Raw genomic sequence first — 22,697 nt, 5'->3', positions numbered from 1 at the left:
ATGGCTAAAAAAATTGTGTCATATGGATATAACTAATTTAATGAAGTATTGTATACAAGTTAGTTCCATGATCCTCAAAACAAACTTTTGAGGTAGATATATTATTCTATATTTTATAATAAGAAAGCAAGTTTTAGAAAAATAAATGACATGTTAGAAATAAATACATTGCCAGACAGGACCTGAATCTTGGTTTTCTGATTCCAAAATCAGTGCTCCATAGTCATCATAACTGTCTCAATGCACAGTCACAAAAATTAGATACGGTTTTAAAGTGGTATAAAACAGTTAAATATCCAGGCTCCTATTTTTCTCTTCTAAATCACTTATATCCTCAGCAATAATTTTACGAAGTGTATTCAGTACACCAGCAAGTCTTATGTAGAATGTAATCTTTCTTAAGAGGAGTGGTTAAAAGGGCAGTTATGAATAAAAGAAGTTTATGATAAGAGTTAAGTATATTTGGTAAGCACTGGGAAAGGGTCACAAAAAAAAGTCAGTGGTTTTACGAGGAGGGCATGCACGTCCTCAGTGATGTTGCTGCTGACGTGTTGCAGCAGAATTCAGCTCCTCTTAGAAGGCAAGCAGCCAAACCCTTTCTGCAGGGACAAGTCTGCCAATTGCTGTACAAACAAATCTTCAAAGATGAAATAAAACCCTCTTGGTGTCTATGGGAATATTGTTTAGACACAATCAAATATTTAGTAATTCAACTGGAACAGCTTATCAGCACTGGCCTAGGAGGAATCATGATTAACGTAGCTGAATATGGGGATGGCTCACAAGGAACTGATAGGGATGAGGACTCTGAATTTTGCCCTTCTATTGCATCAGTCAGAAAAAGATCTTGTGAATCTCTGATGATGACTTTCAGTGACAACTGCCCACTGGCCATATCACAGAAAATCCAAACTGGAAAGTAGCACCTTTAATTCCTGGTAAGTGCAGGAATAGATGGCAATATTTGGATCTTCAAGAAAGGAAACTCTCTGTGAGTATCAATCCTGGCCATCTGGAATATTCAGGTATGGCCAGACACTGAGATAGATTTGATGCATTGAACAGAGGCAGAAGGAAGAGAAAGGCAGGTGAACGTTACTACACAATCTCTGGGCATAGTGGTTGAGGACTGAGCCCTCAGTCCAAGAGACCAGGGGCGAGGCTCCATCACTAACTAGTTGCACGAACCTAGGTCGGTTCATCTCTCTGAGGGTTAGTTTACTTATCGTCAACAATAACAACAATGACAGCTATTTCATAAGTATTGTTAAATGGGCTAATATATAGTATAATTTTTATAGCGCCTGTGATATACTGAGTGTTAATAAGTAGTATTCAATATTATATTATTATAATATTACTATTATTAGGCTTCAAAGGAAGTTATCAGTATGAAAATTAAGATTACATTTTTAAATGACATTTATACGGTTTTTTCATTCTACTAACTGAACTTACTATTCTGCAAATACTGACTATAATCTGAATAATATTATTGTGACATTCATAAGATGATAAATTATCTTCTGATGTTGGTTAGGTAGGGGAACACTCTGGCTACATGGTATTTATAATAGAATAACAAAGGTCAAAGGACACACAGCCATATTTAGCCAGTGTGCCAGTCTGTCCCACCCCTAGTATGAAACAGGTTATGAAAAGGAGTAGTTAATTGCAATTGGTTTATTCTTATAGGAGAATTTAGCCTGAGTCCACTGGTTTTATCACCATGCGTAGACTTCACCTGCTCAGCCGTTCAGTGAATGCCATTGGTTTTATGGCCCATAGAAGCCAGCTTAATGAGCTTGCATATCTACGCATCCACTAAAAGGATCCTACGCGTTATGCTGCTGGTCCTACATAAAGTGAATATCTATCTACTCAGTTCACGAAATTAGGTCAATATATCTTTATTGCCCTGACATTGTTATTGGCTATCTTTACTGAAATAAAATAAATAACTTTAAATTAATTATTAATTTTGGTAGATAAGCCTATAATTTTTTTTTTATTTCCAGTAAATAAAAGAACAGGAAGCAACTTTATCAAGGCATCATTGGAAAAAAGGGGATCAGAACTAAGTTAATTATTAGCCCATTAAGCCCAATACTGAGTCAGCTGCTATATAAATATCTAAATATAATTTTCCTAAGCTCCTAACATGCATTCTTTATACTATAAAAGTTTATAAGTTCTTAAGTTCTATTAAACATTTTACCTCAACTAATTTTGAAGCTATTCAAATTTTATACTTACTATATGGATCCAGGTATTTTTTGGTTTAAGAAAAAAAAATGACATGGTTTGCCTGCTGTGTGATCACATGTACTATAGAGCTTAACTGAAACCCATTTGCAGTGTTCACAGGAAGACTGAAGATGGAAATAAAATGCAAAAAAGAACAACTGATTATTTTTTTAAAAATAATTATTATAGGGGTGCCTGGGTGGCTCAGTCGGTTGGGCGTCCGACTTCGTCTCAGTTCATGATGTCATGGTCCGTGGGTTCGAGCCCCGCGTCGGGCTCTGTGCTGACAGCTCAGAGCCTGGAGCCTGCTTCAGATTCTGTGTCTCCCTCTCTCTCTGACCCTCCCCCGTTCATTCTCTGTCTCTGTCTCAAAAATAAATAAACATTAAAAAAATTTAAAATAATTATTATAAGAACGTCTTGTAATGAAATACTACTACTTTTGCCTTGGAAACATGTAAGTCTGAATCGTTTATTCTATGATTGCACATGACCAGGTTAGTCTTCCTGGGTCAGACTAATTGGAAGGAAGTCATAAGTAAAATACAATAGTTTAGGTAGTCAAGAAACAATTCGACTTTGTATTATTCTGTGATATTTAATATTATCAAAACATCCAGAGATTAAATATGAAGTCATATGATATTAGAATAATGATCACTCATAATTAGAAAGCTATAAAATAAAAGAATTCATCCAACTGGGCGTATAATTTAACAGCAGACTCATGTGAGAGGCACACTGGCATTTCTTTTAGTGAGAATCAGTAGCTATTCTTTTCACTGTGGAAAGATTATTTAATATTATTTATGTGCCAAACATATTCATAAAACACTTCTCTCAGAGAGACTATTAAGTAGTTTATATGCACTGCATTGAATTCCGCCTTCCTCCCAAATTTATGCTTCTCTATGGGTGTTTACAACTTTTATTAATGATATTGCTACCCTCTCATTTCCCAAATTCAAAACCTCAGAATATTCTAGGTTTCTCCCTCCCCAAGTGCCACGCATCCAGGCCGTGATTAGCTCACCTTTTTCACAATAATGCATTATGCAAATATTTCTACCAGTGAGCTCAACAAAACACCTAATGCAATCCCATCACTTAAAAAGAAGAAACAGGGACCCAGACAGGTGAACTTGAGTAAGGTTACAGAGAAACTTACTGAGACCACTAGGACTCGAGTCATGATTTGTTGCTGCCTTGGATCATCAATTTGTCCACTCTTCTGCTGTCTATTAATTTTATTTTTGCAACATATCTTACATCTGTCCCCTCTGTTTCAACCACCTCTTTCTTAGATCTGGCTCTTATTGTTCTAATACTGTCCTAACTGGTATCTCTAGTTTCATGCTTTGCAGACATGTTGTACACTACTGCTAACTTCATGCTTCTGAGATACAGTTCTTACCACACCCAACCGATTGCTCCAAATTTTCGAAGACCACTTTTTACAAAATCAAGTCTAAATGCCTTAGTGTTGTGATCTGAATGTGTCTACCCAAAATTTATATGTTGACATTCTCAATCCCAAAGTTGATGATACTAGAAGGTGGAGACTTTGGGAGGTGGAGCTCTCATGAACAGGATTAGCATTCTTTTTTTTTTTTTTTTAATTTTTTAATGTTTATCTTTAGTTTTGAGACAGAGAGAGACAGAGCATGAGCGGGGGAGAGGCAGAGAGAGAGGGAGACACAGAATCAGAAGGAGGCTCCAGGCTCTGAGCTATCAGCACAGAGCCTGACGCGGGGCTCAAACTTGTCAGCTGTGAGATCATGACCTGAGCTGAAATCGGATGCTCAACCAACTGAACCACCCAGACGCCCCTAGCATTCTTTTAAAAGAGACTGCAGAGAGATCTCTCATAACTTTCACCATGTAAGAGCACAGCCAGAAATCCCCAGCTGTGAGCCAGGAAGAGGGCCCTCATCAGAATATGATCAGGCTGACACCCTGATCTTGGACTTTCCAGCCTCCGAAACATTTCTTGTTATTTGAGAAATACATTTCTTGTTATTTGAAAGCTACCCAGTCTGTGGTATTTTGTTATAGCAGCCTAAATGAACTAAGATGCTTAGCTTGGCATTCATGGCTTTCTGTGATCTACCCAACTGAATTCCTGCTCACTTATGCAGTCATTCAATCAGACAGTCATTGAACAGATATTTACTGAGTTGCTATTGCATACCAGACATTTTGTCAGATGATGCCAAAATGAGTAAGACTTAGTATGGTCACATTCATCCAGGAGCTCATTATCTAATAGGTTTCTTAATTACATATGCAAGTAAAAATGTCCTACAGGGGCAAATTTGATTGTATTATAGAGGTCTTGTCAGAAAAGAAGTTAAGAGGGGACCTGGGTGGCTCAGTCAGTTAAGCGTCTGACTTCAGCTCAGGTCATGATCTCATGGTTCGTGAGTTCAAGCCCCATGTTGGGCTCCGTGCTGACAGCTCAGAACCTGGACACTGCTTCAAATTCTATTTCTCCCTCTCTCTCTGCTCCTCCCATGCTAGTGCTCTGTCTCTCTCTCTCTCTCAAAAATAAACATTAAAAAAAATAAAAGAAAAAAAAGAAAAGTTAAGAAACATGTAGACAAATATTTGCATTATAAACACTTGTTTTGTTTTGATGCTTAATTTACATCGGATGGAATCTCATTCAAATGGTACATCAGTGACCTTTGAATTACTTAACTATTTACCCAAGTTCAAGAAAGAGCCTTTTATATTTTATGGACTTGATAAACCACACAGATCTACTAAGTACCCTTTAAATTGAAAGAGATTAAAACTTATTTTTTCAGCAATAGCTTACCAGGAACTAGAACGTTGTCTGTGTTTCTTTGGGTCCGGCCTATCAGGACAGTGGTAAGATTCCCTGTTGGTTTTTTAAGTGAATTGGGTTTCTTCGGCAATAGTTTTATTTGCTTCTGAGACTTGACAATATTTGCAAGACTACCAGACAATGTTTGATTCACATACCAAGTTAAATTGGATATGGCAATTCGAGTTTTGATTTCAATTACTGATTCCACAAAGTCCATCAGACCTTTCTGAAGAAGCTGAATATCTGGCAGGGAACCTTCTATCCACTTAGGTATGGTAGCATTCAGTTCTGATATACTTGTAGAAGCATCATGACACATCATTAAAACTTCATGCAGAGTTTTGTTAAGTAGAGAGAAATTAATTGAAAGGTGAATGGATTTTGCTTCCAGTGCCTTAAATCTGGAACTTAGTACCTGCAGTTGAATACCTTGGTCTCTCTCATTTGTAGCCGTATTGCCTTTTTTTAGTGAAACATAATAAGGTATGAGTGTCTTGGTCACTTTAGACTCAATTCCTTGCAACCTAGTTTCAAAATTTTGGGAAATCTTTGTGGCTGAGAGTATTTTCTCCTCTAAATGACTCATATTTTGCCGGTATTTTGTCACTTGGGAAGTGGTTTCATTGAACATTTGATAAATCTTTTGAAAGTTGGACTGACTTAGTTTCTCATCTTTAGTACTATCTGCAAGGACCTTGGCAACTTGCAAAACAAAGCTGTATCTCTGACTGTCATTGACCAACATCTGAATAGAATCATTCAAACGTTGGAATTGAGGAATAAATGTCAAAATAGTTTCCATATTTTGGGTGCATTTGTGATGGACCTCAGGATCATACTTTATGGTACTTAAAGTCTCTTTTAGCATGTAGTTATCTTGAATGAAATCAATGGCATTGTTTATAATAGTCATTGTCTTATTTAGGCCATCTTCCATTTCCAGGGCATATTCATTGATACGTCTGTCTAAGGCATCACTACGGCTCTGCACTTCATTCCTAAGTAAGTTGTGTCTTTTTGAAAGTTCTTTGATAAGAATATTTAGGGTGTTGACAGCAATAATCAGATTTTCCACTTTTTTCCTTGTAGCTACTGCTTCTTTTGGTTGCTCATATGTCGTTGTCTCTCTAAATGGTGCTCCCCGCTCAAGCAAGGGTTGAAGGATCTCCATATCGTAAGTCAAATCATTTAGCTGCTCATTCATTTTATCCACCTTATTGTCCATGGGAAAGAGAACCTCAGCCAATGTTTGGTTTAAAACTTGTAAATTCTCTTCTGTGTCCTTAATTTGAAATTTAAAATCATTTCTGCACTTGGATAACATGTCTTCACATTCACTTCTGACAGATTCTTTCTCCATCTCCAAAGCCATGGTGAGATTGTTAATCTTGCTGTCGTGGATGTGCAAATCATCAAACATTTGCAGCATCATCAAACCCTGCTTCTTCATATTCTCATGTAGAGCAGACATGTACTCAGTGACATTATTGCTAAGTGATTCAGCAGCTGGAACACCCTTCTGATCTGATACTTGTTCAGTTGATAAAAGCTGCTCGTGTACTTCCCTCATTTTAGAAAGAGTCTTGTTGAGGGATTCATAATACAGAACACTCCTTGAGTGTTCCTGTTCTAAAGCACCTTCTAAGTGAATTTGCTTTGCTTCTAATTCTTTAATAGGCTTTTCACATGTAAAAGTCATTTCTTGTCTTATATTCACAATGTGATTCTTTAGATCTAGTATATCAGTTAAACTGGGCCTATTTTCTTGCATTAAAACAGACTTTTGCTGGACTGCTATTGAAACCACAGATTCATTAACTTGCCGAATTATTTGTCTGGTGTTTTCAAGGTCCTCTGATAGGCTGGATACAGTCTTGAAGAGCTGTGCTACAGTCTCTTGCATTTCATTTTGAAAAACTTTAAATTGTTCTCTTACTATATTCTTTACCAGATCACTAATGCTTTTGGATTTTAGACCTAAAGAAAGAAATATTAAAAAAACAATAAATGATACATGATTTTAATTATATAAACTTTAGATATCTCTAAACAGATATAAAGTTTGGGACTAAACCCTAATAACATGTAATAATAAAAGTACTTTGCTACATTTACTTATGAAATTTTAAAAGTTACTATAGTTCATAGGAGATCACTTTCTTAATTGGTAAAACTGAAGGAAGAAATCAACTGTGGTGTAGAACGCACCAGAACCATAAACAAAAGATATGAAGAAACTGCTACTGATTTCAATTAATAGGCCCTTGTACCTTACTATTCTAACTCCAGGCTTAGTCTGGTATGAAAATAAATGGCTTTGGGCTTTCTGCCTCAGTAAATAATACCTGGTGTTATCTCATGACTATGTTATTAGGTTTCTAGTAATTAGGTTTCAGAGCTTGTGTTTTGAGCTCATAAAAACTAATAAGCTGACTTCAGAGAAGAAATTTAATGACATTTCCAAATGAGGAACAATATCAAGTAACAGTCACAAGATTCAACGATAGCTTATAACAACAATATAATAATGAGGCGTTTGGGGATCACAAAACAAATCACATGAAAATAGGAATTCAAGATATCCCTCAATTGTCACAATATGACATTAATTCTTAACAAAAATAAGAGTAAACTTGCTACTACTGAAACACATATTAGTATATCCAGTATTAGAAAGCACGGACTGATCCTATATCAGAATTATGGACATCTCAAAGTGGTCTTAAAAAAAAAAGGAAAAGGAAAAGGGTCCTGAAGTACTCAGAACTCAGAACTATTCAGAATAGGAAATGAGTATTTAAAAATGTAAAAAACCAACCAACCAAACATGTTACATACAAAAACAGGGAAATGGGAAAAAATAAAACATATGCTTGTGGTTTACTTATGGTACGTAGCTACGAAGCACATATAAATGGAAGATATCTCCACTCAAATTCACAATGTAGCAATGGCTGTAATGTAAAATATCGGCAACATACTACAAAGTATTTTGAACAGGAAGTGTACATAATTGTAAAATGTTATGGCTATCATAAAGCGTATTTAAGAAGGGTAATTATAAAATAAAAATATATAGTCTCTACATGTCTCTATTTTGTCAGCATGTTTTAAAAAGTATTTGAGATGCATAAGAGACTTATATAAAAAGTATGTGAAAGATCAATTATAGCAAATAGAATGATGTGTTGCTTAAGCATCTTGATATTAATCTGGCAAAAAGATAAAGCTGTAAATGTTGTTTACATTAATGAACATCTCCCTGGAAATCCTATACCCTAAAGGTCAATATTGGTAACTGATCTTTAGGGAATAGTATTTCTGGGGGGGGGGAGGGGAGGGAAGAAAAGAAAGTTATTTTACATTTCTAAACATAGCAGAAACTGAAATACATTTAAGAGTCCAAAAAATATAAGTCATTGAAAATCGGTTTGTATGTAATTGAAAAATAAGTATTTTTATTTTCTAAATTTTACTTAGCATTTAACCAGTTGCCTACATATACAAAAAATCTACGTTGAGGATATTCTCTATGCTACACAGAAAATAAAATTTGGAAAGTTAGATTTCTCACACTAAAAATAGAATATATTAGCTTCATTGAGTGTAAGGTACTACTCAATAGTAAAGTTTTTTTTAATTGTACTTCCCACAATATCACTTAGTCATTTCCTGTTAGTTAAAATTGCCTTAAGTTTTCATGATGGCTTGATGAAATACAATAAAATATTTAAGGTTAGGGATCAGACATTCTTGGAATTTATAACCTTATCATTTGGCTTTAAAATATTTTTCAAGATTGAAAAGGTAAAATAAAACTGAAGTGTAAGTGAATTGATTAGTTGTGGGCAGTAAAAACAGCTGTTTAAATTCAATCAACAAAAACTATGTGATCTGAAAGTCAGGATAAGAAGAGTGAGAGGTAAAAACACTAAACAGGTAAAGTTTAGTTCAGAATCTTGATGGAGGTAACTAGGAAAAAAAAGTGAATGATGAAAATGAAAATTGGGAGGTGCTTTAGCTATTATGTCTTAAATCTTTAATGGAAAAATACATTGGATTAAGGGCAAAATCAGAGCAGTGTCTGAAAAGAAATCAAATAGACTAATAGCTTAAAAACAGATTATTGTTTCTAGAAAAGGAGCTTTAATATATCAAGAATTTGTTGCTAAAAATCATCTGTGTAAGAATCTGATTTTGTAAAAGTATGTCAAAGTGATTTATGTCAATATCTGAGTGGGAACATAGTTTTAACTCTATTTGATTCTGTTTCATGTGACTCATGTGCTTCTACCTCTTAAAAGAGGACATTGCGTTTGGTGACTTAACAGATAGATATGATATCAGACACCTTGGTTGCTCCTCTGTGGTTTTGAATGTATGGCCCATTCATAACATTCAGGTACCTCTTAAGGAACTGGGGCATTTGATGTTGAACATGTTCTATGGCTACTAGTAGATACACAGTGTTTCTCACCTTGGATGTAGAGTAAGCAAGAGAAGAGGATGTGGTTTTGTTAGGCAAGTGCAGTTCCGTGGGGCGGGTTTAGTTTCTGTTGCCTAAATGACCATTCAATAACAACTAGCTCTCTGGTTTTCATCATCAATTGTGCTTAGTACGCAACTAATGCCTCCTATTGAGGGAAGGTTATTTTTCCCTTTAATTATTATTATTTTTTATTTTTCTTTTTATTTTTTTCAATATATGAAATTTATTGTCAAATTGGTTTCCATACAACACCCAGTGCTCATCCCAAAAGGTGCCCTCCTCAATACCCATCACCCACCCTCCCCTCCCTCCCACCCCCCATCAACCCTCAGTTTGTTCTCAGTTTTTAACAGTCTCTTATGCTTTGGCTCTCTCCCACTCTAACCTCTTTTTTTTTCCTTCCCCTCCCCCATGGTTTCTGTTAAGTTTCTCAGGATCCACATAAGAGTGAAAACGTATGGTATCTATCTTTCTCTGTATGGCTTATTTCACTTAGCATCACACTCTCCAGTTCCATCCACATTGCTACAAAGGGCCATATTTCGTTCTTTCTCATTGCCACGTAGTACTCCATTGTGTATATAAACCACAATTTCTTTATCCATTCATCAGGTGATGGACATTTAGGCTCTTTACATAAATTGGCTATTGTTGAGAGTGCTGCTATAAACATTGGGGTACAGGTGCCCCTATGCATCAGTACTCCTGTATCCCTTGGGTAAATTCCTAGCAGTGCTATTGCTGGGTCATAGTGTAGGTCTATTTTTAATTTTTTTGAGGAACCTCCACACTGTTTTCCAGAGTGGCTGCACCAATTTGCATTCCCACCAACAGTGCAAGAGGGTTCCCATTTCTCCGCATCCCCTCCAGCATCTATAGTCTCCTGATTTGTTCATTTTGGCCACTCTGACTGGCGTGAGGTGATATCTGAGTGTGGTTTTGATTTGTATTTCCCTGATGAGGAGCGACGCTGAGCATCTTTCATGTGCCTGTTGGCCATCCAGATGTCTTCTTTAGAGAAGTGTCTATTCATGCTTTCTGCCCATTTCTTCACTGGGTTATTTGTTTCTCGGGTGTGGAGTTTGGTGAGCTCTTTATAGATTTTGGATACTAGCCCTTTGTCTGATATGTCATTTGCAAATATCTTTTCCCATTCCGTTGGTTGCCTTTTAGTTTTGTTGGTTGTTTCCTTTGCTGTGCATAAGCTTTTTATCTTCATAAGGTCCCAATAGTTCATTTTTGCTTTGAATTCCCTTGCCTTTGGGGATGTGTCAAATAAGAAATTGCTACAATTGATGTCAGAGAGGTCTTTTCCTGATTTCTCCTCTATGGTTTTGATGATTTCCTGTCTCACATTCAGGTTCTTTATCTATTTTGAGTTTATTTTTGTGAATGGTGTGAGAGAGTGGTCTAGTTTCATTCTTCTGCATGTTGCTGTCCAGTTCTCCCAGCACCATTTGTTAAAGAGACTGTCTTTTTTCCATTGGATGTTCTTTCCTGCTTTGTCAAAGATGAGTTGACCATATGTTTGTGGGTCTAGTTCTGGGGTTTCTATTCTAGTCCATTGGTCTATGTGTCTGTTTTTGTGCCAATACCATGCTGTCTTGATGATGACAGCTTTATAGTAGAGGCTAAAGTCTGGGATTGTGATGCCTCCTGCTTTGGTCTTCTTCTTCAAAATTACTTTGGCTATTCGGGGCCTTTTGTGGTTCCATATGAATTTTAGGATTGCTTGTTCTAGTTTCGAGAAGAATGCTGGTGCAATTTTGATTGGGATTGCATTGACTGTGTAGATAGCTTTGGGTAGTATGACATTTTGACAATATTTATTCTTCCAATCCATGAGCAGGGAATGTCTTTCCATTTCTTTATATCTTCTTCAATTACCTTCATAAGCTTTCTATAGTTTTCAGCATACATATCTTGTACATCTTTGGTTAGATTTATTCCCAGGTATTTTATGCTTCTTGGTGCAGTTGTGAATGGGATCAGTTTCTTTATTTGTCTTTCTGTTGCTTCATTGTTAGTGTATAAGAATGCAACTGATTTCTGTACATTGATTTTGTATCCTGCAACTTTGCTGAATTCATGTATCAGTTCTAGCAGTCTTTTGGTGGAGTCTATCGGGTTTTTCATGTATAGTATCATGTCATCTGCAAAAAGTGAAAGCTTGACTTCATCTTTGCCAATTTTGATGCCTTTGATTTCCTTTTGTTGTCTGATTGCTGATGCTAGAACTTCCAACACGATGTTAAACAACAGCAGTGAGAGTGGACATCCCTGTCGTGTTCCTGATCTCAGGGAAAAAGCTCTCAGTTTTTCCTCATTGAGGATGATGTTAGCTGTGGGCTTTTCATAAATGGCTTTTATGATGTTTAAGTATGTTCCTTCTATCCCGACTTTCTCAAGGGTTTTTATTAAGAAACGTTGCTGAATTTTGTCAAAGACCTTTTCTGCATTGATTGACAGGATCACATGGTTCTTATCTTTTCTTTTATTAATGTGATGTATCACGTTGATTGACTTGCGAACGTTGAACCAGCCCTGCATCCCAGGAATGAATCCCACTTGATCATGGTGAATAATTCTTTTTATATGCTGTTGAATTCGATTTGCTAGTATCTTATTGAGAATTTTTGCATCCATATTCATCAGGGATATTGGCCTGTAGTTCTCTTTTTTTACTGGGTCTCTGTCTGGTTTAGGAATCAAAGTAATACCGGCTTCATAGAATGAGTCTGGAAGTTTTCCTTCCCTTTCTATTTCTTGGAATAGCTTGAGAAGGATAGGTATTATCTCTGCTTTAAACATCTGTTAGAACTCCCCTGGGAAGCCATCTGGTCCTGGACTCTTATTTGTTGGGAGATTTTTGATAACTGATTCAATTTCTTCGCTGGTTATGGGTCTGTTCAAGCTTTCTATTTCCTCCTGATTGAGTTTTGGAAGCATGTGGGTGTTTAGGAATTTGTCCATTTCTTCCGGGTTGTCCAGTTTGTTGGCATATAATTTTTAATAGTATTCCGTGGTAATTGCTTGTATCTCTGAGGGATTGGTTGTAATCATTCCATTTTCATTCATGATTTTATCTATTTGGGTCATCTCCCTTTTCTTTTTGAGAAGCCTGGCTAGAGGTTTATCAATTTTGTTTATTTTTTCAAAAAACCAACTCTTGGTTTTGTTGATCTGCTCTACAGTTTTTTTAGATTCTATATTGTTTATTTCTGCTCTGATATTTATTATTTCTCTTCTTCTGCTGGGTTTAGGCTGTCTTTGCTGTTCTGCTTCTATTTCCTTTAGGTGTGCTGTTAGATTTTGTATTTGGGATTTTTCTTGTTTCTGGAGATAGGCCTGGATTGCAATGTATTTTCCTCTCAGGACTGCCTTCGCTGCATCCCAAAGTGTTTGGATTGCTGTATTTTCATTTTCGTTTGTTTCCATATTTGAGGGGAGAATTTTGCTGTTTATGTTGTTATGAGTGTATGATTTTTTCCGTGTCATTGCCAGAAATTTTGTTAGTAGTTTCACAAAGAGCTGTTGACAGGCCTAATTCTTTAATTCTCTTTGGTTATGATAACCAAATTTTGTTAAACAAATTTCATTATGGTGGTTATAGTCAATTGTATACTGTTTCTATTTGTTTTCTTTCACATGCTATCACTTCAAGGTAAGTATATTCCTCTCTCATGCTTGCTATTGGTTTAAGTTTAGCCAACGAGGACATGCCAGAAATGTAGGGCGGGGTCTTTCTTTCAGGGGCTTTATAGCACTAATTGTTTATATAATTAAAAAAAAATCATGGTTGCTGCTATACTGGCAAATGTTACAGAAACCTCCACCTTATCTCTTTTGCCTGCAAACCACATGTGAAAAATAAAGAAAAACTAACATGTGATATGGGATTGGACAGTGAGGATGTTTTTATGTATAAAATAAAGTGAAAGGACCAGTAATCTTGAAGTTTGGAAACATACAATACACCCAGAGAAGTGAGACATTCCTAGTGATCAAATTACTTAAACCCCTTTGCCTAATTAATTCCTCCTGATCCATAGCTTATTTGTTGAGATAGTTTCTTTTTGTAGAAGCCTTCACTGGTGCCCTTAGACTCGATTTGTTGAAACTATAAAATGGTCCCATAGTGCCCTATGCATAAACTACCATAGCAATTATTCACTATCTATAGATTCCTGTGGTAGGCAGAATAATGCTGTTTCACTCAAAGTGTCCACACCTGAACTTATGAATATGTTACCTCACCTGGCAAAAGGGCCTTGGGAGATATGATTAAGGTTTAAGACCTTGAGATGAGAATATTCTGGACTACCCAGGTGTGTTCAGTGCAATCACTGAGCCCTTCAAAGGGGAAAAGGAAGGTAGAAGAGTGGGTTTGACACATGCCATGAGGACTCAACAGTCTTGCTGGCGTTTGAAGACAGAGGAAGAAAGCCATGAGCCAAGAAATGTAGTTGTGTCTAAAAGCTGGCAACAAGCTTCAGTTTACAGCTATCAAGAAAACAGGACCTCAGTCCTACAACTGCAAGAAAATGAATTTTGGCAACTGGAATTAACAGGATTTGGATTATCCTGTAAAGCCTCCAGAAAGGAACACAGCATGCTGTTTTAAGAGCACAAAACTTGGGCAAAACTAATTCACATTTATAAAGAAATTATTATTTCCATCATCTGAGATGTTTTAGGATATATTTTATTGATTATACTCCATAAACTAGATAATTTCTAGGATAATTATGTATTTTTGATTTATCTTCAATATCTTCATCAATATTATTGAGACAACCATATATCTAGTCCTTGATAATCATTTCTTAGCCTCATCTTTGTCTTGAACTGGAAACCATGATGGAAGTAAATTAAATACAGTTCATTTTACAAGTTAAGATGTAACCAGTACATAATGAAAATAAATTAGATAAAATATTCAGTAAAAGATTTGACTATACAGCAACAAAAAATTTAGATGTTTCAAATTATTTCAGAGATTGATTTACAAATATCTTATTCCAAAATCATAAGCCTTAGAGACTTTACACACCCAATTTAAGAAAAAATTCCAAAGCGATATGAGAAAAGATAAATGAGTCATTTACCTTTTGTCTTAACTCAATGAATAATGTATTTGACTTTACTTGTACCTTTTAGAAAAGATTGAAATTCTCTGCCTTTATCTTCATTGATTTTCCCTTCTAGGGAGGAGTATGTGTTTCTTACATCACTAACAGCCAAAGAAATATTGTCAATCTTCTTTTGCAGAAGGGTCAGTTTCATTGCCTGGTGGTTCATCTGCTCAGTCATCTTTTGTGTCACTGCTGCATGGAGAAGAAAGGAATATTGGAAGAATTTAGAAAATGAATATATATATATATATGTATATATATATATATACATAATATCATTCAAATATTGTGATAGGTTTAAAGTATTTCAAATAAATCATGTTCGTATTATATATTTGAAAACATAGACTACTATATGTGCACTTAGCAAATGGCAGCCTGAACTTTACACTAAGGGTAAAAATTTATAATATATAAATATAAAATACATATAAATGTATACATTTATAATATATTATATTTCTAAAATATTCTAACTTTGCTCAGAGTTTTCAGTCTTTTTTGTTTTGTTTTTAAACCTCAAAGAGTTATTGTTACATTCTTAAGAGGTGACAAAACTGAGGTACAGAAAACCAAAGTAACTTGCTAAAGGTTGCAGAGCTAATCCCTTATCTTCTGTTTATTTATTTATTAATTTTTATATTAGAGAGAGAGAGAGAGGTACGAGCCAGGGAGAGGGGCAGAGGGAGAGAGAGAATCTTAAACTCACGCTCATCATGGAGCCTGACTCTGGGCTCATTCCCACGACCCTGGGATCCCGACCTGAGCCGAAATCAAGAATTGGACGATTAACTGACTGAGCCACCCAGGTGCCCCTCATCTTCTGCTTCCAAATCCAGTGTTACAGAATTAAATATGTGTGGCTATATACACATATGTATGTAGTCATATCTATAGTCTAAGGATTTTATACTGTACTGAGCTTTTCTTTCATGAGTGCTAAAGATTCAGATTTACTTTGAATCATTTAACATAACTATGATAGTTTCCATACTTCTACACATGCACTTCACTAATTCAAGGAGGATTTTATAGTATTTTATGAAGATACTGAATTCCAATCCCCTTTAAAAAAGTACAGTTTCTATGATATATTCATCTTTATTCCTAAAAAGATCCCCTTAAGTCTCTTTATTCCTAAAGAGATCCCCTTAAGTCACATTTCTCAAGTTGAGTGCCCTAGTTTGTGTGACTAGATCTATGGAAAACACATAGAGGTTTTCAGCAGTAACCAACCTCCTATTTCTAAGAAATAAAGTTAGTCCTAAAAGAAATGGTAAGGGGAGCCTGGGTGGCTCAGTCAGTTGAGCGTCAGACTTTGGCTCAGGTCATGAACTCTTAGTTCGTGAGTTCAAACCCCGTGTCAGGCTCTGTGCTGACAGTTCAGACCCTGGAGCCTGTTGTGAATTCTGTGTCTCCTTCTCTCTCTGTTCTTCCCCTGCTCGCACTCTGTCTCTGTCTCTCTCTCTCAAAAATAAGTAAAGATTAAAAAAAAAATTAAGAAATAAACAAAAATAAAAGAAATGGTAAAATACTTATGATTAGAAAGATGAGAAAATATGGGGCTTCCCAACATTGGATCAACATGAGGTTCTCAATTAGGCACAATGATTTTCCCGAGTCAGTGATCAATATCCTTGGTGATCCCTTGTCAATCAAAGGAAGGGAGGCTTCTTACTTCCTTCAAATGCTCACATCATTCCTTCCACATCAAGATACTTCCATGATTGCACTCTTTGGAGGACGAAAGTTTGACCTTACTTTGGAAGCCTGTGATTTCCTTACAACCTCGTATAACAGCATTTTTAATCGCCTTCTGTGTTTGCACACAGAGCTTTGAAATTATATGTGGTCCCTTCAGGCTGGGAACCTACAGCTCATCCGTGGTTTCTCCCAACGTGGGGCACCAATAGAAAAGGATTGAGAGGTATGTTAATGTGGCACCATGAGACATTTGACAGACAAGGGATTTCCTGTTTCAAAGTTGTTATAAATAGTGTTGACAATAATTGGGTTAGGGATGTTAGTAATTACAATCTGTGACCTGGGTCACCACAGTCTTTCTGCTGCTCCTGCTTGGCTGTCTCTTTGCCAACAGCTGTGTGACTCTCAGCCTGGTTGCTGTGTATCAAGTGCTGCTGTTCCTGGGCTGGACAGACACAAAAAGAAGAGAGAGAGTTAAGCTTTGGGACTGCCTCATTTTTTCCAACCCCGAGCAGTGCCGTGGCTGCCGTTCATTTTCCCGTGTACTGGAGCATGATGGTCTGCGATGATTGCAGAGTGAGCTGCTCGCCCCCATCCGGGGCGGGGGGAGGGCAACGTGCGTCCACTTTGTGCTGGAAGCGCAGGGCTCTAAATCTGTTTGGCAAAAATAAAATTATTCAGGTCTCCTTTTAGGCACAAATGGATGGTACTTTGTGGCAGCTGTGCGAACCGGGGGACGTAACGTGCCTGCATGATTGAGGGACTTGAAAATCAGCTGTGTGAAAAGCTACAGTGGCTGTATAAATGGACTGCCACAAAGCTTGTTTAACAGTGCGGTTTCCAACTGGTGTCTCTTTGGAAGTAAGGGGGAGCTACAGGTTCCTTAATGAAAGAATATCTGTAAATAAATGGGCCATTCCCAGATTTTTAGGAAATACAGAGACTCAGCATATAGGGAATACAAGTAAAAGTAACTATTACATGACATGTCTCGAGGGGATAGACCTGTAAATTCAATGAAATTTCAGAAGAATAGAAATGCTTATAAAATAAATCTACTCTGTTGAAGCATTGATTCCTCTTTCCCACGAATCAATATTTTTGATGGAAATATAGTTTTTCACTGAAGAAAATTTAGAGCGAAGATTTACTAGAAATATTGAACACATCAAGTAATGTAGATCTGTAATTTGCAGATCTTTAACCGCAAATTACTTTTACTTTTAATGAACGAATGTATTCATTGAAGTCTGCATTATCAGACATGAGAAAACAAGGGTTTGGTATCTGTGCTTCTAACTATGTGAAATTATGTACCACTGAAACCGTGCCTCTGGCACATGTTAATTATGCTCCTAAGGCATATGTGGCTGTGACAATAATACTAAAGGATCTCTACTCCATAGTAAGAACAATATATTTGTCATTAATGTGAGTTAGTCTCTGTTGTTTGACTGAATTTTCCATTGTCTTTCTTCAGGACATCAAGCTAAACTAACAAATTTCCATTCATGTTCAAGGTTTTTGTTTTGATATTGTTTCTTTTTTTCTCTCCACTGTATTATAGACAGTCCTGTATAATTGATGATTTATTTGGAAGAAAACAATCTGCAGCTTGGGGAGATTATACTTATTTCCAGGCTGTAGTAAGTGGCAACAAGTTCTAATTTTCTGTTAGGTCCTAGCAATAAGGTTCTTAAAGCCTAAATTCAAATGAATTCATACAAATATATCTATTGAATAATTGCATAGATTTTTATCAATTTTCCTCCTTAGATGATGTAAGAAAGCATTTTTCTGGCAGCTAGAATCTAAGTCTACCCATGAGAGTAACTAGAAAGTGAAGTGATGGTTCTCAAACCAGGGTCGCTAGATCAGCAGTATCAGCACCCCCTGGAACCTTTTTTTTTTTTTCCACCTGCAAATTTTTGAAAGTAACAACTTCTAGGCCCCATCCCAGACCTACTAATTTTTAGAAAGTCTGGAGTGGGGCAATAATTTGTGTTTTAACAAGCGTGGCTGCTGTCTCCAATGCACACTGAAGTTTGAGAACCACTGAAGAAAGCATCAAGACCTATCTTCCTTAGCAACTGCCCACCTCACAGTCTTCCCGATTTCTCTTAGCAATGGAAGATGGTTCAGGATACAGATGTGCAAGTATTTATAGCAAAAGGAGCATGTGGCTTCAACAGGAGGAACAAATGTTCTTTTCATTTTCTTACTGCTTACCTTTTCGATCAAATCACTCACAAGAAAAGAAAACAAGACAAAACAATCATAGGAAAACAAGAGCTGGTACATTTAAAGGTATTTCCATAATATGATAGGCAGAGGATAGTTTGTTATGAAGTAATGAAAAACAGAAGCTCCTGTAAATTCTGAAACACTAAAAGTGTCCGTGTGCTTTCCATTCCCTCACCTGAAGATTCTGATTCAGTAGATCTGTTCTGGGGAATTGAGCATGTGTGTATATATATATGTGTTTATACATGTATAAATATATATGTGTTATATATATGTGTGTCATATATATATGTGTGTGTGTGTGTGTGTGTATATAATTTTAAACTCTATAAGTGATTTATAAGTACTGATTTATAACAAAATTTCTAATTCTAATATCTCATTGTTATAAGGCAGAAAATTCCAGATATTTTCATATTAAAATTGTAACCCAGAAATTTATCTTCAGAGATTTTTAATCACACCTGCCTATTGATAACAAAAACATGTTAAATACCTGATTTATTAAAACTCCAATACATGACAACATGGAGTCTCCTTTTATTCCATAGAGAAGTGGACCTTTATAAGGAGGAAGTAATTTTGATAAAAATAACTGAAAAATTTATAGTAAATTATTAAAAACACTAGATAAGAGACAAAAGTTTAAATTTTAGAAGTACTTCTTATGAGTGTGATTTTTTTTTAAAAAGAAAATCATAGAAATTTTATCAATAATGAAATTATTCCTGCATTATCTAATGATATAGTGCAAATCTGGAATGCCTTTTTATACGTAAAATATCAAAGTAAAAATGTCAAATTGATATAAAAAATTAATTAATATAAAACAATATTTCTGGAATGAAAATCAACTTGATTTTGTTTTCAATAAAAATTAGTGGATTTTACTTGCTGTATAAATGTTTGATTCAAATAATGCTCTAAACTCGTGTCATTTAAAATTAATATTAAAATTACTTAATTTATTTTTCATAATGACATTCAATTTCTGTTCAATTTCAGTTATAATCAAGAGAAAAATATTAAAGAACCTTATGAAATTAGTTTCATAAGTTTTTGAAATGAAAAGTTTCAAGTAAAGCAAAATTTTTGAAATAAAAAATTCCAAAATACTTTATCAAATAGTGTTATTAAAAAAATCAGTAAAAGAAAATGTTTAAAAGATAAAATTAGAATTTTAACATTATATAATTGAAATGGCGGAACATTTGAGAAAATAAAATATTATAGAACATACCTAAAATAATTCTGATATAGGCATATCATTAAGAATCAGTTTTAGGTTTAGCATTTGGAAAATGAGCCTTTTTAAAAAAATGGAGATGACATTCTAATAGAGATGTCAATTATTTTTTTAACTCTATAGGGGAAAAAATATTCACCTTGCTAAACTGGAGATAATTTGAAAACTTAAAGACATTTTAGATATGAAAAAAGTACATATACTATTTGAAACAAAAATTAATAAGAGATGAATTACATGAGAAACATCAATTTTTCTAATTATACAAAATTACATTTACACAACAAAACTCAAAAATATAATAAACGTTTACATTCCTGGATTTATGGTGCCACGAATTTGGCCAAATAATGTTTGCAAAACTCTATGAATTAAATAGGACATCCTTACAGGAATTTTCATGATTTAGTTAGTAACAAATATATCGAATATTTTAAAATGCACTTAGTTTTTAGGGGCTGGAAAGATTTGAATGCAATCATTCTTAATTCAGTAAACACTAATAGATAATTCAGCAGGATGGCACTATCATTTATGTTAATAGAAATTATCAACTTGCTGAGACCTGATATCACCCATTGACTCTAAATCTGATGGAGAATTCTTTTTTTTTTTTAACATTTATTTATTATTGAGAGACAGAGACAGACAGAGAGTGACCATGGGAGGGGCAGAGAGACAGGGAGACACAGAATCCGAAGCAGGCTCCAGGCTCTGAGCTGTCAGCACAGAGCCTGACACTGGGCTCCAGCTCACAAACCGTGAGATCATGACCTGAGCCTGAGTTGGACGCTTTACCGACTGAGCCACCCAGGTGCCCCTGATGGAGAATGCTTTAAAGGAGGTTGAGGCAGGACTCTGTTTTAAATCATATACCTGATAGACACATCATTTAGCTGGTGTCATCCATGTCAAAAAAAGGAACACACCAGTAAGTTGTAGAAATTAATACATTATTTAGAAATTACTAGAATAATGAGATGAATGGTTTGTGTTATGGTTTCCATTACTTGGTATGCTTCATAATATATGTTATATTTATAAATATAGATTTATAAGTGTTCTCTTAAATTATTAAATATAATTATTAAATATTTAATTATGTAAATAATCACAATATTTACACTTATGAAATACATTTATACATGAAAATATGTGCATTAACTTAAAAGTAATACATTTTTAACCATTGATTTGCATATTGATTTATATTTTAATTGATGTTATTAAATGAGTTATCTGTTTGAATATGGCCCTGCACCTTCATCCATCCTCAGAATCAAGAGACAGATTGGTTTGGTGCTCATGATCCTGGAGTGGGGTCACTGCAATAAAAATCACAAAGGCATTTGATAAACAGTTCATTTCTAGGGGTTCAAAATCTTTGCTAAAGGTTAATTATAAATAGTAAAGTGTTATTTTAAATTGTTTTATTACATTCTAATGAAGTCAGCTTTATCTCCATGGGTATTACATGTGACATATTTAATGTGGAGATTATAGCATTACTTCACCCAGTATCCTTCCTCATTTGAGAAGGATTGGTAAATTAGAAAATCACACACACACACACACACACACACACACACACACACACACTTCTGCAGGAGGAAGTAGAGGGCATTTTAAGTCTTCTAGGGTCATATCTGACTGGAGTTTCTTCATTAAATCATAGTTCTCTCTGTGCCGCCTGGTCCAGGCAAGATCCTAAATGTGCAAGAAATAAAAACAACTCTGGATAAAAGATAAAGGGAGAAATAATAGAAAGGAGGTAAATGAAAAGCACTCATGTCTGATTTTCCATTGTCTTTAGGGTCAAAAGTATTTCAGATAAACATCATTCATGCAATCTGGAAAAATGCTATTAATTCCATTGTAAGTAAGGAAATAGAAAGTGACAACTAGAGAAAGTCAGCAGATTAGAAATAAAAACTAAAGATTCAAGAAAAAAAAAAAACCTCCAGAATCAGTGACAAATAGAAGAGAAAGCAAATAAAACTGTCAGAGAGAGAGAGAGAAAAAGAAAGCTATTGAAAGGGACAGAGAATAATACACAGAAGTATCAAGTGAAAGTCTTTAGTTCTCTTGAATACTGATCTTTGGTAATTCACCCCCCATTATATGAAAACATATGTGAAATAAGAAAAATTAAACGTTCTCCATATATTTGAGAAGTTTTAAGAAGGCTGATTGGAAAGAATATGTAATTGGAAAAATACTTTAAATATTAAATGACAAAAACTAATGTGATTGTGTGTGTGCGTATGCATGTGAAACTTTCCATTTGCTTTCAGCTATAATTATTTTTAAATTAATTGCTTAAGAGGAACTAGGTGAGGAAATTGTACTCATAAAAGAAACAACTATTAACCATTGCACAAAGATCCTTGAGATCTGATTGTCATATGAACCTCTTTTCTCTGGAGTTCATTGGATAGGGTCCCTGCCAAGGCTGTTAAAAACTTGAAATGCCTGTTTAACAAATTCAGTGCTTTATGTTATCTTTTCCTAGCTCTGTTTGTTGACTGGAGTTCAATGCCTGCATTCATCCCAGTTGATTTCATAGGTTTTAGCCCAGGGAGAACGCTGATAGGGTCTCTCGCAAGTGGAATCAGTTACTTTCCTGTGATTGATGCTCTTTTATTTTTCCATGTAGCAATCTTTCTGTCTTCCCAAATGTATTCCCTACCACAAGGATTGCTATGAATTCTAGGTTTCCCAGGCAATCTTATCTTATCTTGCACTTCAGCACAGACCTTTGCTTTGTTCTATAGGGTGGATTTCTAAGTCTCTTTTTCT

The 22,697-nt window shown here is 35.3% G+C and overlaps 1 protein-coding gene and 1 long non-coding RNA gene across 6 annotated transcripts in view; one reads left to right on the top strand and one right to left on the bottom strand.

Moving 5' to 3' along the window:
- The window catches only part of LOC125923682 (uncharacterized), a 1,073,698-nt gene that overhangs the window by 729,829 nt on the left and 321,172 nt on the right, over positions 1–22,697 (top strand). The gene's annotated exons all lie outside the window — the stretch shown is intronic.
- The window catches only part of MMRN1 (multimerin 1), a 72,662-nt gene that overhangs the window by 20,517 nt on the left and 29,448 nt on the right, over positions 1–22,697 (bottom strand). For 4 of the 5 annotated variants that reach the window (XM_049632116.1, XM_049632113.1, XM_049632117.1 and 1 more), the window contains 3 exons: positions 16,749–16,853; positions 14,723–14,896; positions 5,069–7,057 (listed from right to left, as the gene is read on the bottom strand). In XM_049632116.1, coding sequence (XP_049488073.1) covers positions 5,069–7,057; positions 14,723–14,896; positions 16,749–16,853 — 2,268 coding nt within the window. The remainder of the gene's footprint in view (positions 1–5,068; positions 7,058–14,722; positions 14,897–16,748; positions 16,854–22,697) is intronic. The other variant, XM_049632118.1, reaches the window with a different exon arrangement.

The sequence above is a fragment of the Panthera uncia genome, chromosome B1 (genome assembly GCF_023721935.1).
Source record: "Panthera uncia isolate 11264 chromosome B1, Puncia_PCG_1.0, whole genome shotgun sequence".
NCBI classification, from domain to species: domain Eukaryota; kingdom Metazoa; phylum Chordata; class Mammalia; order Carnivora; family Felidae; genus Panthera; species Panthera uncia.
The sequence above is the reverse complement of the archived record's forward strand: the minus strand, read 5'-3'. Positions and strand labels throughout refer to the sequence as shown.